The sequence below is a fragment of the Fragaria vesca genome, linkage group LG7 (assembly GCF_000184155.1).
Source record: "Fragaria vesca subsp. vesca linkage group LG7, FraVesHawaii_1.0, whole genome shotgun sequence".
In the NCBI taxonomy this organism is placed as follows: domain Eukaryota; kingdom Viridiplantae; phylum Streptophyta; class Magnoliopsida; order Rosales; family Rosaceae; genus Fragaria; species Fragaria vesca.
The window spans coordinates 20,335,217-20,354,294 of NC_020497.1; the positions used below are offsets into that span (position 1 = coordinate 20,335,217).

Consider the following 19,078-nt stretch of genomic DNA (forward strand, 5'->3'; position numbering starts at 1 on the left):
CTGCCAACATTTTGGATCTAGCCACGAAAGAGCGGCAAAAACCATAAATTCTATGGTTCAGTACTCAAAATGGTATCACATTACACTACACAACAATGTGGACTTCCATGATAGCCTTATCCCAGATGTCAAATCACAATTAAAGCTTGTTTACTGAATTCAGTACATCATGTTTAACTTCAAAAGGATTCACAGCTTGCACAAGGGCAAGCCATTATTACAGCAGTGAAGAGCGGAATAACGCGGATCGTACAAGTTTTATCCAAAATCTTCCATGAGATAGCTCAGGGTTTTGTTGGCTCCCAAGGCTGGTACCTGGTCCAGTCTCTCTGCCCTGGATTGAGGCTGTGCCCTTTGGAGTGGTAGATAAACTCATCACCTTCACCAGTGAAATTCTCCCTGTGTTCAAGGTGATACCTCTGTGGCTTTAGCATCAGAAGCTGCAACCGGTTCATTAATACATGTTAGCTACATGTGATAAGATTTGTTTTCTTCAGCATACATGATCATACAAGGAAGCAGAACTTGCCTCGTCTCCAGTATGATCTGTTATGTAGTGCAGCCAACCATGCCATTCTGGTGGCACTTGAGAAGCATTGTAGCGACCTTTCTCTGCATATTCAACCCACCTGTGTCTTCCTGAGAAACTCCACAAGTGAATCAGTTAGCTGTCACAGTCATACTGCAATATCAATGAAGCAATAAAGTGCTTTTAAAGAATTGCCACTAGTCTGCTACGTCCCAAAAGGAAAACAAGGATGTTCTACAACTCTAATATGATGGTAATTCTTTTCCTAATTGTGGCTGGTAAGTAGCAATTGTGTATGGGGTGAACTTTTGACGTATCAATACATGCATGTAAAAAGCACTAAAGCAGTGGGTTCAATCGTATGCACAACCCCTCAGTAGCCTGACTTTGTTTTGCAGCAAGAAAAATGGTTTGAAAATGTGGTTGAAGGCATTTAATAAAGGTCCCACATATTTAGTAAGAGATATGCATAATTATAATGCTAGAAGAGAATACTTAATTACAGCCTCGTCAGTGGATCAACAAGAGAATTTGCACGCTTCTAAGGAAAATAAAAGTTCTTTTTTCTTTTCCGGATCACAAAATAAAAGTTTGCTCTTCATATTTAGAATTACAATTTTCCATGATCTATAACTTCAAGCTACAAAGTATTGTTTCACAATTTTCAGACATCATGACCTGCCAATTAGTTATCATCACCTCTTGATGTTTCCTACATATGATATGTTGAGACTATGGCTTCTGATCAGAAATGCCACAAGTGACAGTGGATTCAATCATTCAAATCCAATGCATTGTAGTAATTAGAAAGGTATCAGGAGGACAATTGAAGATAAACACTAACCATATTGAGTGTTAAGATTCTCATAATATTTGTTCCCAACTTTATCAACACCAACAAGCTTTGCCCCGATATTGTGGATTTTAGTTTGCCTACAGAAAGTAAACAAAAACTAGTAAGAGATGCTGAAAATGAATTTCAAAGTAGAATACAGGGTAACAAATACAGAAACAACTAAGAATAAGGAAGCAATAGAATGAATCCCTTTCACAGACTTATATCCATTACAAACAAAAATTTCAGTCAAGGTTGTCACTTGCACTTTTTAGAGAGTTGAAATAACTCATCCTTATTTGATGACTACAACACTTGCAACATAAATGAAAGTGAAAATCATAAAGTGCAAATAATCCTTCATTCAATGTTAATTGGGATAGGGGCTTTAAAGAATGGTGATATCATGAACTCTAGCAGCCATTCGAGAACTATGAAGAACTAACCCTTATCTAAACTCCAACTGGCCTACGATTGAAATATAGCCTCATGTTGTGTAACTATAATATCTCTGTGATTTAAAGCCTGAATGAACACACATGACATTTTGATGAACATGTCCAGAAGCTGGAACAGTTTAACAAACAAGACACTTTGATTTATGCAAGGTATTCCTCTTCACCAAAAGAGAAAAGAAGGGTATTCCCCATTATTGAAAAGATCAAACTATCATGTAGCCATGTAAGCATGATCATGTTGGCATGCTCGATAGATAAACCAACATATCATGTAACCAAAGCATTCAAGTATCAGAGAAATAACGACTTACAGAAGGTTTCCATCAGGTAGACATTTTCTGCAACATAAAAGGGCATAAACAGTCGTCAGTACCCAGACCGAAAAACAAACAGTCAGTACAAGCAAAAAACAACTTTATCGTAAGCACAAATGCCAAAGCTTCAAGAACAATAATTTCAGCTTCCAATTTATGTTCTCTTTCCCACATTCTCTTATATATCCAACACTAACAAAGTATTCGGAACACTTCACCGTAGCTGGGAGGTGTTTAAAATCCCCTCTGTCTCTCTCAATTCAAGCTAAACCAGCTAAAACTCATCATCCTCTATCAAAGTCTCACTCTTTAACCCACAATTTCCAAACACAAATCAGAAAAAGCAAATCCTCTAACCAAAACTTAGTAAAGAAACAATTAGATTCAGAAACAGTAGCTACAACAATTGTTCTTGCATCCAAATGCATACATCTAACAACCAAAATGAGATCTTTGAAAACACCCAAAAGTATTGCATTAACAAATCATCGAATATCAAAACAGATTGAGAAAAAGAGAGAGAGAGAACATACAGGTAACCTTCTTCCCTGGCCTGCCTTAAGAAATTGCGCAGACCTTTCTCTTTGATCGCCTGCACTATGCTCTTCACCACCGTCGTCATCTCTCTCTCTCTCTCTGCTCTTTCTCTCTCTATTTGTCTCTTATTTTCAACCCGACCCGAATAGTCGTGGGCCAAAGCCTGTACTAAATGGGCGGCTGGGTCAGATTCAACCCGGATTGGTTATAATCTCCGTCTCTCTACACGTGGAACCCCCTCATTGGTTAGACCTACATCATTTTAGTTTCATCTGGAGAAAATAAAAGAAACCCAGCACAGAACGAACAGAGCAAACCCGAAATTTCAACGGAGCAAAATCTTCCCACCAGGTAATTCATTCTTCCTAATCGTATAATTAAATTTCGATTTTTCAGTCTTTGATTTATTGATTTTTTTTTTTGAAATCTAGGTGTGAACTGGATGGCACTGTAACATTGTTAGATTTGAATTTCTTAATCTGTTGAATCGTTTTGAAAAAATAATAATGATGAGGCTGCAAACCTACGCTGGGCTGAGTTTGATCGGAACCCTAGCGATTATTTACCATGCGTTTAGCAGCAGAGGCCAGTTTTACCCAGCCATGGTTTATCTATCAACCTCCAAGATCAGCCTGGTGCTTCTCCTCAACATGGGCCTCGTCATCATGTGTATTCTCTGGCAACTGACCAAGAAGCTCTTCCTCGGCAAGCTCCGGGAGCCGGAGGTGGAGAGGCTCAACGAGCAGTCGTGGAGGGAAGTCATGGAGATTCTGTTTGCAATCACGATTTTCAGGCAGGACTTTTCGGTGTCGTTTCTGGCTTTTGTTACTGCTCTGTTGCTGATAAAGGCTCTGCATTGGTTGGCGCAGAAGAGAGTGGAGTACATTGAGACTACTCCTTCTGTGCCGACGCTGTCGCATGTGAGGATTGTGTCGTTTTTGGGGTTCTTGTTTGTTGTAGATAGTCTCTTTTTGTACAGTGCTGTCAGAACCATCGTAGCCACTCAGAAGCCTTCGGTTTGCCTCTTTTTTGCATTCGAGTGAGTGATCCTTCCTTCTGCTCCGTTTTACGCGTTAAACGTGCTACTTAATGTTAAGTTACTATTGCATCTGAAATGACTATATGAGAATGCTTGCACTACCAAATGATCCATCGAAGTTTCTTGTAGCAGACTATATGAGTTGTTGCATGTTCTTATCAAGTTCTGCATTATGGTGTTTCTTCTTTTAATTAGGTCTGTTGTTCACTTGTTTCTAATCTCAGGTACATGATCCTAGCAACGACAACGCTGTCAACATTTGTGAAATATATTTTCTATGTCACTGACATGATTATGGAGGGACAATGGGAGAAGAAGCATGTCTACACTTTTTATTTGGAACTTATTCGGGACTTGCTCCACTTGTCTATGTATTTGTGCTTCTTCATTGTGATTTTCATGTGAGTGTTTCAATTGACCATTGGTGTAGATAGTTTTCTTATGTACAAATGCAATTGTTTGCTAACTTTAGAGCACACCTGAGCATAGACCCACACCTCACACACACATACCTAACACTTCCCTCAAGATTGTATATTCATGGTTTTCATGTCTAACTTGTTACATAACTCAGCAATTGTATTAGGATTTTTATTCCTAAAGAACACTCAGATGGAAAAACATTGTAATTATGACACCTGGAATGACTACATGATACCACCTTAGAGATTGATAGGATGTAAAACACTAGTTAGTGTACTTCACAATATTTTAACATTTGGTTTATTTCAATTTTTTTTTTTTTTTTTTTGGTTACAGGAGAGGGCAACCAAACCCACCACTTATCCTAACTCCTGGGGCAACCTTTTGGTTTATTAGATTGAATTTGTTATGGAGCAAATTCTTCAGTTGAAATCATTGTACTTGAACCTCTCAATTAATTAATGTTACATTCAACTTATTTGGTCTTTAGTGGTGGACGTTGATAGAGGCCCAAATGTTACAGAATGTTTATGTAGGGAAGTTCCTCTAAGGGTAGTAATTAACATTTGATATGCACATGTTGAACTTTTTCTTTCATATTGATATTAAATTCTTCCCCTCCTTAGGTACTATGGCTTGCCAGTGCACTTGATTCGCGAACTCTATGAGACCTTTAGGAACTTTAAGATTCGTGTTGCTGATTACGTCCGTTATCGAAAAATCACTTCAAACATGAATGATCGGTTCCCAGACGCTACACCTGAAGAGCTTAATGCGTGAGTTAAAATTTACTATTATTTTCTAGTGGTCTGATTACTGTTAATGTTTGTTCTGCATATGAGAATCTAATTTTCTTTTTCTTTTCTGATGGATATCTAGAGGCGACGCAACCTGCATCATTTGTCGTGAAGAAATGACAACAGCCAAGAAACTATTATGTGGACACCTTTTTCATGTGGCTTGCTTGCGATCATGGTTGGAGCGACAACATACCTGCCCAACATGCAGAGCCCTTGTTGTACCTCCTGATGGTCGGACAGGTACTGCTCGAGGACAAAGTGGATCACGCCCCGATGCTCATCAACAGGGTAAACATCCGGTTTTTGAGTTTGCATGTAGTATTAACTTGCTGTTAAGAAGCCGTGAAGTCTGATATTTTGTGTTCGAGGATCCTTCAGAACTTTGTATTTTTATATATAATTTTTTCTCCATAAATGAAGGGTTGTTATCATAGGAAACAACAAGTTAAGGCCTCAATCAAATGCCAATTGGACATTTAACTTGTGGCTTTAGTAATGTGTAGTGAAGTATACTGAACATATCATGTTTCATGGTTTTATATTTGTGAGCCACTATAGTCATACGGGACTTTAGTCAAAGATAGTGTTTAATGATTTGAGTTGGAACAGGGACAGGCATATCAGGTGCAACTGCTCAAGGATCAACTAGTGGTGGAGCTGCTGGTGATAACATGAGCCATCATGAAGCAAGACTCCGAGCTGCTGCTGCAGCTGCATCAATATATGAGAAATCTTATGTATATCCATCTGCAAACAGACTAGTATGGTATGCCACTCTTATTGTAGTAAAGTGGTTACACTTCTATTTTTATCTGTTCATTGCCATTTTGTTTCCCCTCATAGAATTTAGCTACTTGTGTGCCTGTTGGAGTGTGCACTGTACAAGTGACTATACATATATCCTGCTAAGTTGGCATAGAACATTGTGCTTATAAAATAAAAAAGTTGGGTGTGTTTAGTGGTTCTGGATATAGCTCCACCCACTTCCCAGTGAAATAGTTGATTGTATTTTTGAACTATGATATTAACAGCCAATTTCTGTATAGTCATCAGTCTTTTAGTTTCACTGGCTGATAGAGAGAGTGTTGCCTGATCAGGAATTTAACAAGCAATCTCGTGTTGTATGCAGGTCTTCTGGATATGTGGCACTTCCTCTTAATAGACATATGGCTGAGTCCTCTAGTGCTGAATTACATTCACAACCGCAGTTTGCAACCCCTGGTGGACCTGCAAACTTGTCATTGCCTCAATCTCCGCATTACATGTTTTCTCCTTTTCATGGAGCCAATGGGGAGAGGTTGGGCAGCGGTTCAAATACAACAGCTTCTCAGCTGGAGGCCCAGAGAAAAGTTCTTCTGCACCAGATTGAGGTACCCTTTATTGTCTGAAAACATGTGGCAGTCATAAATCTCCATGTTGTGATTTTTGTATGCCAGTGTTCTCAAGTTGTTTTTTTTTTCCTGGACAGATCCTGAAGAATCAGCTCCAAATTTTACAAAAGCGAAAACCCGAGGAGAATGCGGAAGGGGTACCAACATTAGCAGCAGATAGCAAAGGAAAGAATGTGGCACCTTCTTCTGAATCAGATTGCGGGCTTGGTGAGGATGTTGTTGACTAGATTTACTCGAGCTATTGGTTTCAAGACGTAATATGTGGATACAAGGATGGGAGATAAGACTAGGTAGGATGACTGCAATGTTGTATAAGGTGTTTTTGTTAAAATGAAAAGAAGAGAAACAGGGATATATGACATATGAGAACGCTTCTGGCAAATGATATTCTATCATTCTATGCATTGATTAGGTGTCTGCTTTTGAGTTCTTTGTGTTTCTGCGTTCTATCATTGAATTCAAACTCGTGTTGGGTTTGGTAGGACAAAGGGAATCCTTGTTCGCTTATATTTCAGAATTCCGTATTCTTCCAGAATTTTGTTTTAAAATAAGTCTATAAGTCTATAATAAGGGCACAAATGGCTATTGTTCCAAAAACAAACACAAATGGCCTTGACAGACCCAACGTCACAATGGCTTGCTCTCTCTTTGGTTCTGGATAAATTGTTGGAGCCAATAGACATTGTTCGTTTTGGCGCTGTTTGCAAACAATGGCATACTTTTGCGAAAACCTATTTTCAAACAAACCCTAAACGCAACCACCAGAAGCTACTTCCGTTGCTCATCATCCCACCACCACTTGAATCCGATGACGGAAATAAGACCCGAAGAAGAATATACAGCCTTTCGGAAACAAAAGTGTACGACAACATTCACTTAAAACTTCCTTCCTATACGAAAAGGTGTTGCGGCTCCTGCCATGGTTGGTTAGCCACAGTAGATGATGAGCGTCTTGCTATTACTCTCCATAATCCTTTCCAAACTGCAGCCGACCCCATCCGTCTCCCTCCTTTGGATTTCCTCGATTTCCAGTTCACTGTCCTACCGCACCACAAAGCTAAGGGTCTCTATGGATATTACGTCGCAAAAGTTGTTCTCTCAGCCGACCCTATCCTAAGTCCCGACGACTATGTTGTCGCGGTGCTCTGCGGTGTTTATGCCAAGTTGGCTTTCATTAAAAAAGGCCAAACAAGCTGGACTCTCGTCCCCGCCAAAGACGACGACGGCGACGACTTGTACATGAAGGACCTCGTGTTCCATAGAGGTAAACTATACACAGTCGGAGATGGTGGATTAATGATGGCCGTGGATTATAATGATCATAGCAGCAACAACAACAACAAAGCAGTAACGGAAGGAAGGATACTTGTACCCGACAGATTCAGTCAACTCGTGATTATCTTGTTGAGTCAACAAAGGGAGAGCTATTCCTTCTCCGTATAATGATATGGTATGACCTACCACTATACGACGACGACATGCCCATTACTCTCGAGACATTCCAGATCTGCAGGGTGGTGTTAGACCAGGAAGACAATAATATCGTGCAGCATATTCCGGTGAGGACCATTGGAGACGAGGCTTTCTTCATCGGCGACAATCAACCGGTGTCTGTTTTGGCTTCAAACTATCCCATCGAGGCGGATTGCATATATATACTACACCGATGATCTCACGTTTAAGAATTTTAGACCCTGGGGACCAAATGAGACGAAACCACCACTGCGTGCTGAAATTGGTGTGTTCCATTTAAGCGAGTTTACTGCTACACCGTATGAATCTCTAAGTATTGATTGGCAATTGCGCAACCCGCCGGCGCTTTGGATTGTGCCATCAATCAATTCATACCAATGTTCTTTATAGTTTTTTCATTTTGTTTACAATGTATTATATACTTGAGATCGATTGTTGAGAACTGATCATATACATAGTGATATTGTCATACTAATTTACAAGAGTGATACTTTACTAAATAACATGCATGCACTTCTCCTCAAGGCTTGCGTTGTGAACTGCATGTTTGGAACTGCTTGTGTTGTGATCGATCAAACTTAATTTATCAGAGTGACACTTAGTCCACGTACGAGTTCATCTATCTGATCAAGGTGTTGATTCATTTTGTTCCAGAAATATTATATACTAGCTAGTTGCTGTGTCCTAAGTTCCAACTTAGTCTGTTCAGATAAAGAATGAAAGTTAACAATATTGCATCACATATAAGAAGAAAACATATGTAAGAAGCAAACATGTACATATAGCTATTGGGTGGTGAGTGTGTCATGCATTGACCCTAATTTTTATGTTGGGGTACTGAAAATCAAACTTTGACTTAGACGAAACATTCAACAATATACATAATACGAAATTGTAGGAATCTGCCATATATAGATGAATTATGCACATAGGAGAATAAGATAACAATGAGACTGTCTATAGATAGTAGCTGGCTGGGTACGTATATGGGTGGTTCATGATCTCAGCATTGTCAACTCCCTGGCCACTTCTTCCATAGCAGGCCTCTCTGCACTACTCAAACTGAGGCATCTCTTTGCAAGCTCAGCTACGGCTCTGACTTGCTCTTGTTCTTGTTCTTGTTTTAGTACTTGTGTCCCAACAAGTACGTATATGGGTGGTTCATGATCTCAGCATTGTCAACTCCCTGGCCACTTCTTCCATAGCAGGCCTCTCTGCGCTACTCAAACTGAGGCATCTCTTTGCAAGCTCAGCTACGGCTCTGACTTGCTCTTGTTCTTGTTCTTGTTTTAGTACTTGTGCCCCAACAATCTGATCAAAAAGACCGCTTTGTGACTCCATGGACAATACAAAATGGGAAGAAATGATTCTTTGACACTCTGGTCTGCCAAATGATATTGGCTTCTCTCCTGTTACAATCTCTAACAAAACCATTCCAAAGCTGTAAACATCGCTCTTATCTGTCAATTGGCCTTTATGAAGATACTCCGGGTCTAGATAGCCTAGTGTTCTCTGAAACAATGTGATTATTTGTGATTCATTACTAGGGACTAACCTCGAAGGTCTTAAGCCGACGACTTTGGCCATAAAACAATCTGTTAACAATATGTTTGAAGACTTGACATTTCCATGAATGATTGACGCAGAATGCAGATAAGCAAGGGCAGCTGCTGATTCTGAGGCTATCTTTAGAAGGACATCCCATGGCAATGAACTTCTCCCATTCCTATGATGAATGTAGTCGAAAAGGGTCCCACTGGAGGCGAGTTCATAGACTAGTATGGGAGCTTCAGTCTCCAGACAGCATCCGAAGAACTTGACCACATTTTGATGGTTGATTTGGGTGAGAGTGATAATCTCATTTACGAAACGCTGGACTCCATAATCTTCTGGACTGAAAGTGTGACTCTTCTTATGATAGTTCATAGTCATTTCTAGCTCCTTGGAAGTAAAAATTGTTGTACGTCCTCTGGTGGTAGAAGCATTAATATGCTGCTGTAATAATAACCCTCCATTTTTCTGGAAAAACTTGGATTTGTGCTTAACCAACTTTTGGTTCTTCACACTAGAATAGATCCCAGTGATCCCAAAAACAATAAATAAGCAACAAAAGCCGAGGCCTGCAAGTTTTTAGCAGTCAGTTATCTATACACCTCAGCTAAAAATTCCAAAATCTTATAAAAAACCATGACAATCATCTGTTATTGTTCAGGCTAAAAATCAGTTATGAATTATAGTTAGTCAGGGACTACCAACTTACCTACAGTAAAATTTGCATGAAAGACTTTGCTGTGTGGAAGGTAAGCCATGTCGTATACCAATTTCTCACGTGTTCCAACTTCGATGAGAGAATGTACAGATCCTTTACCATAGTTTTGAGGGACAGCCATGTTTTCATAGTACAGCTGTCGCGCACTACTGACGTTTCCTACCATGGACAAAGGAAGGATGAGGCTGGACTTGGATGGTGTACCAGTAACACCAACTCTCATGGTATACCAGATATACATGGATAACAAAGTTATGTTTACTATACTTTCTGCCTCCTTTGCAAAAGAGTACTCGATGCGTCTTGGAATGGAGGAATGGCAATAGCCAATACCAGAACAAGCCCCATCCTCCTGGTCAGCCAGAGGACTGTTGATGTTCAAAGTTAATGGTTCGTAACCTATAAAGCCAAATGATTCATAACCTATGACTGTTGTAAAGTTATTTGCAATAGTGTTGGAGGTTGTGTGATCTTTCAAATTCATTGCAGCATGGACCTTGTGAGACTGCAACATCGTCGCTCCAGCTCCGGTGTAGAAGCTACAATTACTATAACCGTAAATGGACTTATTCACTCGTACCTTCGCAAATGAAGAAGCTTGTACCTCTTGCTCAAGATTAGTGCTGCTACATAGTACTTCGAGGCAGCTGTTACCTAGAGAAGATCCACTTCCTTTCCCAGTAGGGCCGGAAAAAGAAGTTGTGAGATTGAGATCTCCAAATTCTTTTTGGTTGGAATTGGCTTCTAATGGAATTGCTGTAAACAAAAGCAATATAGAAGCTAAGGTAAACCAAGAGAGCATTTTGTGAAACTAATAATAAGAGAAAGAATTTTGCTTGGTAAGCTAAAAGCTTAGAGAAGAAGAAAGCAATACAGAAGATAAGGAAACTGTGATTCTGATTAATTGAAGAAAAGAGAGAAGCTACAGCAAATATGATGTCTTAAGACACCACAGAGACCAACCACGTCTCCCTTATCTATAGCTCAGTATGAACTTAAGCTAGCTAATTAACTAACAGCTAAACACTCTTACTACTAATTGGATACAATTAGTGCTTAATATCCTAACACAAGCATCCAATGTGTAGTTGTGAAATGTGAGTATGGCGATATACAACCTGCTGCTTCCCTGTTCCTTCCTTTCACGCGGTGTTGAATCTCTAGTTCTCTCTACTATATAGTTTATTCTAGGTTGATTTTTCTATCTAGGTTGATTTTTCAATATTTCAAGTCAAGAATATATAAACTACACATTCTCTCGTCTCTTTTAATCACTTCATCTTACCAACTATTTTCAACAAGTGAACAGTGAAAGTTTGATGCAATCTGTGTTCTGGAGCTTTGAGATTCTGATGGTCAGATGGTAATACCATATTAGTAGCTGGTATTAACAACACAGAACATGATGGACATTCAAAAACATAGTAGGTGCTACCAGACTAATATGAATGAGAAGCTCTGAATGGCCTTCTTTCACTGTCATGACACCCTAGTATATATGTGTCGTACAGCCTCTTTAGCTCTCTGCCCACTTCTTCCATGCTAGGTCTGCAACAGCACTGACTTGTTCTCTGTTTCCCTCATTTACAACTACTTGTGGCGCAAGAATCTGAAACAGGCACGTTTGTTCCATGGACAAAACGAAATGTGAAGTTATGATTCTCTGAGTGAGCTATCAAGTGAAATTATGCTTAGTAATTGATGAGGAAAAGGCCATAGCAGGCTAGTTTGTACCTTTAGCTGCCATGTCAAGTATTTTAATGGGATGTTTTATATCAGTATATGCAGAAGAGTGTTCTCTTTACTTAAAACATGTTGGTCAGTGTTTTATTTAAGTACCTAGTTTCAAATGGCTTTTTCGATAGTACATTTTACATTTATCTAGAAGATTTTACATTTTTATGTATTCTCTGGAGATATATTGTATTGAGACAAAAAGGAGGAGCATATGGAAGTTCATGAACAGGATCTTGAAAATGCAGGGTGATCGACGCGAGTGAGACAGGGAAATAAGAAGAGAATGAGATAAAACAGAAAAAGGAAAAAAGTCTTATAAAAGGAAATCGAGTAACCATGTTACTTAGATCTTAACAACACCGATAATATCTCCCTAGTTAGGTTGATTTTGAAATTTATAGTATGACACTATGACAGTAACGAGAAGGGTTTCCTACTATCTATCCACTATTTCGTGGATCATTAAATTCCCATCATGATTCATATACTATTCTATGCATGCTAATCAGATTTCAGATGAGAGAAGCTCAAGACAAGGATAAATTGAAGAAGAAGAACTGTCCAACTCTGCAGTAGCGGTATATATGCATTGCTTTTCTGTTGGAGAAATTACAAATCCAGAATGATCGATTTCAAGCAGGAAGCTTAAGCTCTTCATGCTTCTTCCAGCTGGAGAAATCCAACAAAATATGTCAGTACGAAATAGGAGCATACAAACTTAAGTATCTTATATTTGTTCAAAAGGCAGTCTCATGCATGTTTCAAATGATAACTGCAGTTAAGAAGAAACTGACAGGTGATTCAATCTTATATCAGTTCCTTCCAATGTGTTTCCAGTACAATGAGCTGAATCAATTACTCTCATGGGAGAAGTTTAGCATAAAAAGGAGACCAGATGAGGTACCTTTTGACATAATAGTAGAAAAAGTCGGCATAAAGAACAGTCTGAATTAGGCCTGAGATCCAAGCTGCGTTTTGAATACATGAATTAATCACTCTAGCCTAAATGGGATGGACAACAATTTCATTAACTCCAAATAGAACTTACGTATCCAGCGAACTCTGTGCAGCTCTGTGAAGAAACGATAGATCCAATTGAGAAGATATAGGGCTCGATAAGTACTACAAGGACAACAAACAAATTTACACCATAATCACACAAACAAAAATTCAAGAAACATAAACGATCTAGTATTCTGAAATCCCTAGGGGATTTCATAAATGGAAAACAGAAGACCTCGTTAACAGTACCATCAGCATTGTCATTCTTTTTCTGTTAAGTATCTGATAGTATCACCATCTTCTAAGAATATATGCTATCAAATTTTGTTCAAATAACTAATGCACTCTGTGAATTCAAAAACAAGACTCCTAATTTCATACTTAGCCATTACATAACATCGCTGATTACTATGACATGTTCCACTTGATAAAAGATAGGTATGAATCTATGACATTCTTGATTGTTTGCGTAACACATTATGGTACTTTGTAGTCCCATTTGATCCTAACAAGGTGCAAAGTTTCAGAGAATCCGATCCAAGAAAAGAAATAGGACAAAAGCAAATGGCATTCTGCCAAAGAGGAGTTAGGACATACCCAAGAAGGAAAACGTAGTTTCCAGTCAGGTTGTCAATGTTTCTTGAACTTTGAAGTAGTACCAATTGAGGTAAAATTGCAACAGCTTCAAGGTATATTGAAAATGTCCACAACACCTATTCCAACAGATCAGGTTCCCAAAAGATTGAACTTCAGACAGTTACAAATTAATGGTTTTAACTGGAGTATATATTAAAAAGAAAGGACAAGAAAAGGCATGAACTTTTCATACTTGAGTTACAGTAAATTCATGGGGAATCAGAACAGCCAACACCAAGCAAACAAGGATCAGATAGTAGTGTCTGAAAGTATCTTGATCCTTATTGTATGTTTGCTTCACTACTTTATGGTACCTCATGTACCAGACCGTGGCAAAAGAAGTTCCAATGAAGATTAGCTTGAATAATGTGTTATATAGAGAGTAATACTTCACAATCAAGTCCATGTATCGGGTGAGAAACACCAACGCATACAGTTCTTGCGTTTTAAGTGAAATCCCTGGAACAAATGATCACTGTTATTAGACTGAAAAAGGCACTTAACAACCTCAAGCATGTCATGCTGGTTCTGCACACCAGTAATAGTAACCTGGTGAACTGAGTCAAAGAACTCAATAGAACTACCAAATAGTTTTCAATTGTAGCTAAACGTAAGAATAGGAGATTTACAAAAGTGCATTCAGTCACTAACTCAAAGATATACGAAGGTAGGACTTCTGGCTTTAAAACTGATAGTTCTTCCTCTCTATCTAAAGTACAGTCTTTATTTCTTGCAAATGTCTTGCGTTGCTATACAGCTTCTTAGCAGTAACAAGTTCTCAAGAAACGAGAATCAAACAATGAAGTATATATGGGATAGGGAACTAAAACGGGGATTCAAAGTCTCAAGTTTTGATCTATCTGTAGTCAAACTACAATACGAAGTATAACAGATTATTTAGAGAGCAACACAGGTACAATCCGAAAGGAAGAAATGTCTGCAAGGAATCAATGAATGATCATATACATATATGTATCATTGTATGTATGTATGCACTTGTACCTGCACAAGATTTGGTGGAGTGGATCTTAAGGAACAGAACTAGTATGCCCAGGAGGTGGGTCATGTCTCCTGCCAATCTAAACAGATTCATGTTTCCCTTGTTCAGAAACAAGCGCTGCTTCTTCCTTGTTGGCTCTGGTTTGCTTGTGTGCAAGTGTTTCCAACTTCTTCTTATTGGCTCTGGTAGTCTGGTTTGCTTGTGTGCAAGTGTTTCCAACTTCTTCCTTTTTCATTTATTTTAAGACTGACTACCTCCTCTGTAGAGCAGGTAAGCCTTGACTTTGCCACAGGTCTTTCTCCATCTGCCATTCCTCTCGTTCCCTCTCCCACATCGACTCTGTACCCTCTTCATATAATTGGGCTTTGGCCCTTGCACTGAGAATAGGCCCAAGTACAATGCTTGTTTAAGCAACCACGTGACACACGAAAAGCCCAAAGGCCCCATTGCCAACTAGTATCCAATCAAAACCAGACTCTCGGAGCCAATTCCGTTTCAACTTTTGAAAACAATATGAGGTTAATTTGTCACAAGTGCTTGATTTATTGACAAATCGGGCAGCTTCAATTGGAGCGTCACAGCCAGGCAAAGAGGCCCCACCTAGTAATTCCTTTTCCCTAAATACAAAATGGTTTCAAAATCATGCTAATTTTGTTTATTTTGCCAATATAGAATAGTTTTCATTCCTACGAGCTGTGGCCGTTAGAGAACGAATCTATCGAAACAACAAAACAAGAGTACGAAAAAGAAAAATCTTAACGAAGTGACGGATGTAGATCTAGAGTCCACTATCTGACTAGCGCGTGTCAATTCCGGCGCAATTACGAACTATATTTTAGAGTCCGAAATCGTCTCGGCTTAGGTCACTCGATCAATCTTTATTTAGAGGCACGTCTCTGAGAGAGAGCCGGAAAAACCTCAATTCAACAAACCCATAGCAATACAAATACTCACCCGTCTTTGACTCTTTCACTCCCCTGCACGCACACACTGCTTCATTTTCAAGCTATCTTTATTTCCCTCCGCCCCTATCTCTCTTCTTTTCCTCAATTAATATATAAATAAATCACACACACAACCCCCTTTGGCCTCTCTTCACTACTATTCGCTCTCTTTCTCTCTCTCTCTTTCTCACTTAGGGTTTGGGTCATCTGTTTCACTCTACTACTACCTCCCGGTTCTAGGGTTTGATCGACTCTCCCTTCCTTCCCTATAGTCTCTCCGCCTTCCCTATGGCGGCCGAGAAGCTTCGGGATTTGAGCCAGCCTATCGACGTTGGCCTGCTCGATGCCACCGTCTCGGCCTTTTACGGCACCGGATCTAAGGAGGAGGTGAGAGATTTTTGCTCCTTCCTCCCTCCTTTCTCTGTTTCGTTGTTCACTGAGCTTTTCGATTTTCGGTTTTGAGGCGCTAGGGTTTAACGTGTCTTCTGTTTGGGGCTTTTTTATGCGACGGCGGTGAATTGGGGTTATTGTCCACGCCGTAGGGTTTATCAGTTTAATCTTAGGGTTTAAACCGCAGATATTTTTGAAATTCTTAAACGAACAAATTCAGAAATAGTTGAGCTGAATTTGATACTTGTTTCAATAACTCAATTTGGCTGCTGAGACTCTATCGAAATCATAGATGAAATATATATTTGTTCTTATTTTGTAACAATGTGTTCCACCATAATTTTGTGATTTCTGAGAGTACTTTTTTTGTGACACAGAGGGCAGCTGCAGACCTCATATTGCGGGACTTGCAAAACAATCCAGATATGTGGCTCCAAGTGGTGCACATTTTGCAGAGCACAAGTAACCTCAATACCAAGTTCTTTGCTTTGCAGGTCAGTTGTGATCCGTAAAAAACAATATGTTGCACAATGAGTTTTCGCCTACTTTAGCTAGGAGGTCATTGGATGTAGCAGAGTCTGTATGCTTTTGAAAACTAGATTTGCTTTATAATCATGTAGAAACACATATCAAATCAATTTTGTAGCATATTTCTGTTCTCTATTGGAAATGGAATCATAGTAAAGTCTAGACAACCCTCAACTCTATTCAACCTTTAGATAGCAAACTGTATACATCTTTTTATTTGTATTTAAGGTGCGGATTTTGTTGTGGGTTTTCATGGGTTTTCATTACTTCATTTGCAGGTCCTAGAAGGGGTTATCAAGTATAGGTGGAATGCATTGCCCGTTGAACAGAGAGATGGAATGAAAAATTATATCTCTGATGTCATTGTGCAGGTATGCGTTATGCACTGAATTTGAGGATGGGAAATCTTGCTATGCTAATCTGTTAAGCTGTGTTTTTGTATGCTTTATTTACTCTTAGCTTTTACCCTCTTGCGCAGCTTTCAAGTAATGAAGCTGTGTTTTTGTATGCTTTATTTACTCTTAGCTTTTACCCTCTTGCGCAGCTTTCAAGTAATGAAGCGTCTTTTAGAAACGAAAGGCTGTATGTCAACAAACTCAATATCATATTGGTTCAGGTATTTTCTTGTTCCACTCTTCATCAATTTTGTTAATTAGTCGTACTATACACTTGTAATTACCGCATACGTGTTTTCACTTTTAATGAGTTTATACTGGTGTATTCATATATGAAGTTTATTCTCGTTTGTTATGCTGCGATGTAATGTGGTGTATTTACTTAATCTACAGATTTTGAAGCATGATTGGCCTGCTAAATGGCGAAGCTTTGTTCCAGATCTTGTTTCAGCAGCTAAAACTAGTGAAACAATCTGCGAGAATTGTATGGCTATATTGAAAGTAAGCCTTTTTTACTAATTGATTTTAAACTCTTGATGGTTTTCATTGGTTTGTTATTAACTGCTTGAATGTGATACATTCAGCTTTTAAGTGAAGAGGTCTTTGATTTCTCAAGGGGAGAAATGACTCAGGTGAAGATAAAAGAGCTTAAACAATCATTGAACAGGTAATTGCTTGAAGATTTTTAATGCTATAGCTGTTGCTTTTATTTTTTGGAATTACGTTTTTCTTGGCCTCGTCCTATTGGCATATAATGATGTCCTGGTATTATAACTCTGATTTGATTTGTTACTTTATCATACTCATTGTAGTGTTAGATTTTCCTTGCTTCTTTGGCATCAGAAAATACCTATAGTTTTTTATTTGACTTGCCTTTTTATAGTGCTCGTGCAATCTCTTACTCCCTATTGTGTTTGATCTCTTTGCAGCGAGTTTCAACTTATTCATGAGTTATGCTTGTACGTACTGTCTGTATCTCAAAGAACTGAGCTTATGCGTGCAACACTATCGACATTACATGCTTTCCTCTCATGGATTCCCTTGGGATATATCTTTGAGTCCCCGTTGGTGTGTAAAATGCTTTTTTGCTTTCCATATTGCCATTTTAAAGATTTTATACTCATCACTCTATTGTGTCTTTGTACTTTACAGCTGGAAACCCTTCTGAAGTTTTTTCCCATGCCTCAATATCGGAATCTCGCGCTTCAATGTTTAACGGAGGTATATTGCTTTCCATTTCTCTTCATGCACTTTAGTTGCACTTATCCTGTAATGTCGAAGATAGATGGTACCATAAGGAAACAATATGCGGCATTTCATTATATGTATTTCTTTCTTAAAAAAATATATCTTTTTCAGGTTGCAGCACTTACATTCGGTGACTTCTACAATACTCAGTATGTTAAAATGTATATGATATTCATGGTGCAGTTACAGGTGTGTATGCTTCAAACTTCATTGTATCTTCCTATCCATCTAAACTGAATGGTAGATGTTTCATGTACTATTGTACACAAGGTGAAAAAAGATCTGTAAAGATTCATGTAATTTAGTGATTTGTTTTTAACACTTTTTAAAAGGCAGCTAATATATAAGTGGCAGATTTATAATTTGGCGTTAACAATGTATATTTTGACAAATTTCTATACTGGAATTACTAAACATGAAGAAAATAACCAAGAAAAGTGAGTGGTTGGAGTGTCAAGGTCCTTCAAATGTCTCAGATAGGATATATTGTTTGAGTTCTCAATTTATATTTCTTCTTTTCCATTTATATCAGAGAATATTGTATACACTATATTTGTTTCTAGAAATTTCATGTTTATTTTGCAATTGAAGAGTACAATATTTAACGCACAAAATCATGATATTCTTCAAGGCATTTACTCAAGCAAGTTCTCTGGTTTATTCCTCTAGTAGTATAATAATCTCATCACTTTACTTGTATTTTCTTTTCTTAATTAGACTATTCTCCCAACTACCACAAACATTCCTGAGGCTTATGCAAATGGATCCAGCGAGGAACAGGTAATTTGAATTGGTTTTAGGCTCCCCATTTGTGCATGTGCTGTGTTAACTCTTTTTCATGTTCTTTCTCTAGGCATTTATTCAGAATCTGGCACTGTTCTTTACTTCGTTTTTCAAGGTAAGTGTCTTCTCTTGTTTATATGAGTAACTTGTTTAGATAACCTGCAACTAGATCATTGCTGATTTTCTCATTTTATGCAGTCTCATATTCGAGTTCTCGAAACGAGCCAAGAAAATGTCAATGCGTTGCTAATGGGTCTTGAATATCTTATAAGCATCTCATATGTTGATGACACTGAAGTTTTTAAGGTATGCGTAATGGTGATGCTCTCAGTTTCTCTCTCTCTCTC

General features: G+C 38.5%; 6 protein-coding genes across 6 annotated transcripts in view; 3 read left to right on the top strand and 3 right to left on the bottom strand.

The window, feature by feature from the left end:
* Window positions 1-13: 13 nt before the first annotated feature.
* On the bottom strand, window positions 14-2,773 carry LOC101298837 (probable NADH dehydrogenase [ubiquinone] 1 alpha subcomplex subunit 12-like). Its single transcript, XM_004307824.1, has 5 exons — window positions 2,670-2,773; window positions 2,134-2,160; window positions 1,374-1,462; window positions 530-639; window positions 14-440 (listed from the first exon to the last, which is right to left on the bottom strand). The coding sequence occupies exons 1-5, from the start codon at window positions 2,756-2,758 to the stop codon at window positions 285-287; spliced, it is 471 nt and encodes a 156-aa protein (XP_004307872.1). The 5' UTR covers window positions 2,759-2,773; the 3' UTR covers window positions 14-284.
* Window positions 2,774-2,970: 197 nt separating this feature from the next.
* LOC101299133 (E3 ubiquitin-protein ligase synoviolin-like) lies at window positions 2,971-6,857 on the top strand. Its single transcript, XM_004307825.1, has 8 exons — window positions 2,971-3,024; window positions 3,105-3,712; window positions 3,937-4,113; window positions 4,762-4,911; window positions 5,015-5,223; window positions 5,545-5,701; window positions 6,065-6,305; window positions 6,404-6,857. Exons 2-8 carry the CDS (start codon window positions 3,180-3,182, stop codon window positions 6,551-6,553), a joined length of 1,617 nt encoding a protein of 538 aa, XP_004307873.1. The 5' UTR covers window positions 2,971-3,024; window positions 3,105-3,179; the 3' UTR covers window positions 6,554-6,857.
* Window positions 6,858-6,932: 75 nt separating this feature from the next.
* On the top strand, window positions 6,933-7,769 carry LOC101294028 (probable F-box protein At4g22165-like). Its single transcript, XM_004309025.1, has one exon. The coding sequence runs from the start codon at window positions 6,933-6,935 to the stop codon at window positions 7,767-7,769; it is 837 nt and encodes a 278-aa protein (XP_004309073.1).
* A 1,191-nt stretch (window positions 7,770-8,960) lies between these two features.
* LOC101294318 (wall-associated receptor kinase-like 22-like) lies at window positions 8,961-10,870 on the bottom strand. Its single transcript, XM_004309026.1, has 2 exons — window positions 10,060-10,870; window positions 8,961-9,919 (listed from the first exon to the last, which is right to left on the bottom strand). The coding sequence occupies exons 1-2, from the start codon at window positions 10,868-10,870 to the stop codon at window positions 8,961-8,963; spliced, it is 1,770 nt and encodes a 589-aa protein (XP_004309074.1).
* Window positions 10,871-12,090: 1,220 nt separating this feature from the next.
* Window positions 12,091-14,688, bottom strand: LOC101299425 (ER lumen protein retaining receptor-like). Its single transcript, XM_004307826.1, has 6 exons — window positions 14,446-14,688; window positions 13,637-13,902; window positions 13,405-13,520; window positions 12,854-12,927; window positions 12,710-12,773; window positions 12,091-12,474 (listed from the first exon to the last, which is right to left on the bottom strand). Exons 1-6 carry the CDS (start codon window positions 14,534-14,536, stop codon window positions 12,438-12,440), a joined length of 648 nt encoding a protein of 215 aa, XP_004307874.1. The 5' UTR covers window positions 14,537-14,688; the 3' UTR covers window positions 12,091-12,437.
* Window positions 14,689-15,547: 859 nt separating this feature from the next.
* Window positions 15,548-19,078, top strand: part of LOC101299713 (exportin-1-like) — a 9,891-nt gene continuing 6,360 nt past the window's right edge. Inside the window, exons 1-12 of the mRNA XM_004307827.1 lie at window positions 15,548-15,774; window positions 16,155-16,271; window positions 16,584-16,676; window positions 16,850-16,921; window positions 17,094-17,201; window positions 17,285-17,367; window positions 17,630-17,768; window positions 17,853-17,921; window positions 18,060-18,137; window positions 18,666-18,728; window positions 18,802-18,846; window positions 18,930-19,037. Of these exons, the coding sequence (XP_004307875.1) occupies window positions 15,676-15,774; window positions 16,155-16,271; window positions 16,584-16,676; window positions 16,850-16,921; window positions 17,094-17,201; window positions 17,285-17,367; window positions 17,630-17,768; window positions 17,853-17,921; window positions 18,060-18,137; window positions 18,666-18,728; window positions 18,802-18,846; window positions 18,930-19,037 (1,074 nt within the window). The 5' untranslated portion in view covers window positions 15,548-15,675. The remainder of the gene's footprint in view (window positions 15,775-16,154; window positions 16,272-16,583; window positions 16,677-16,849; window positions 16,922-17,093; window positions 17,202-17,284; window positions 17,368-17,629; window positions 17,769-17,852; window positions 17,922-18,059; window positions 18,138-18,665; window positions 18,729-18,801; window positions 18,847-18,929; window positions 19,038-19,078) is intronic.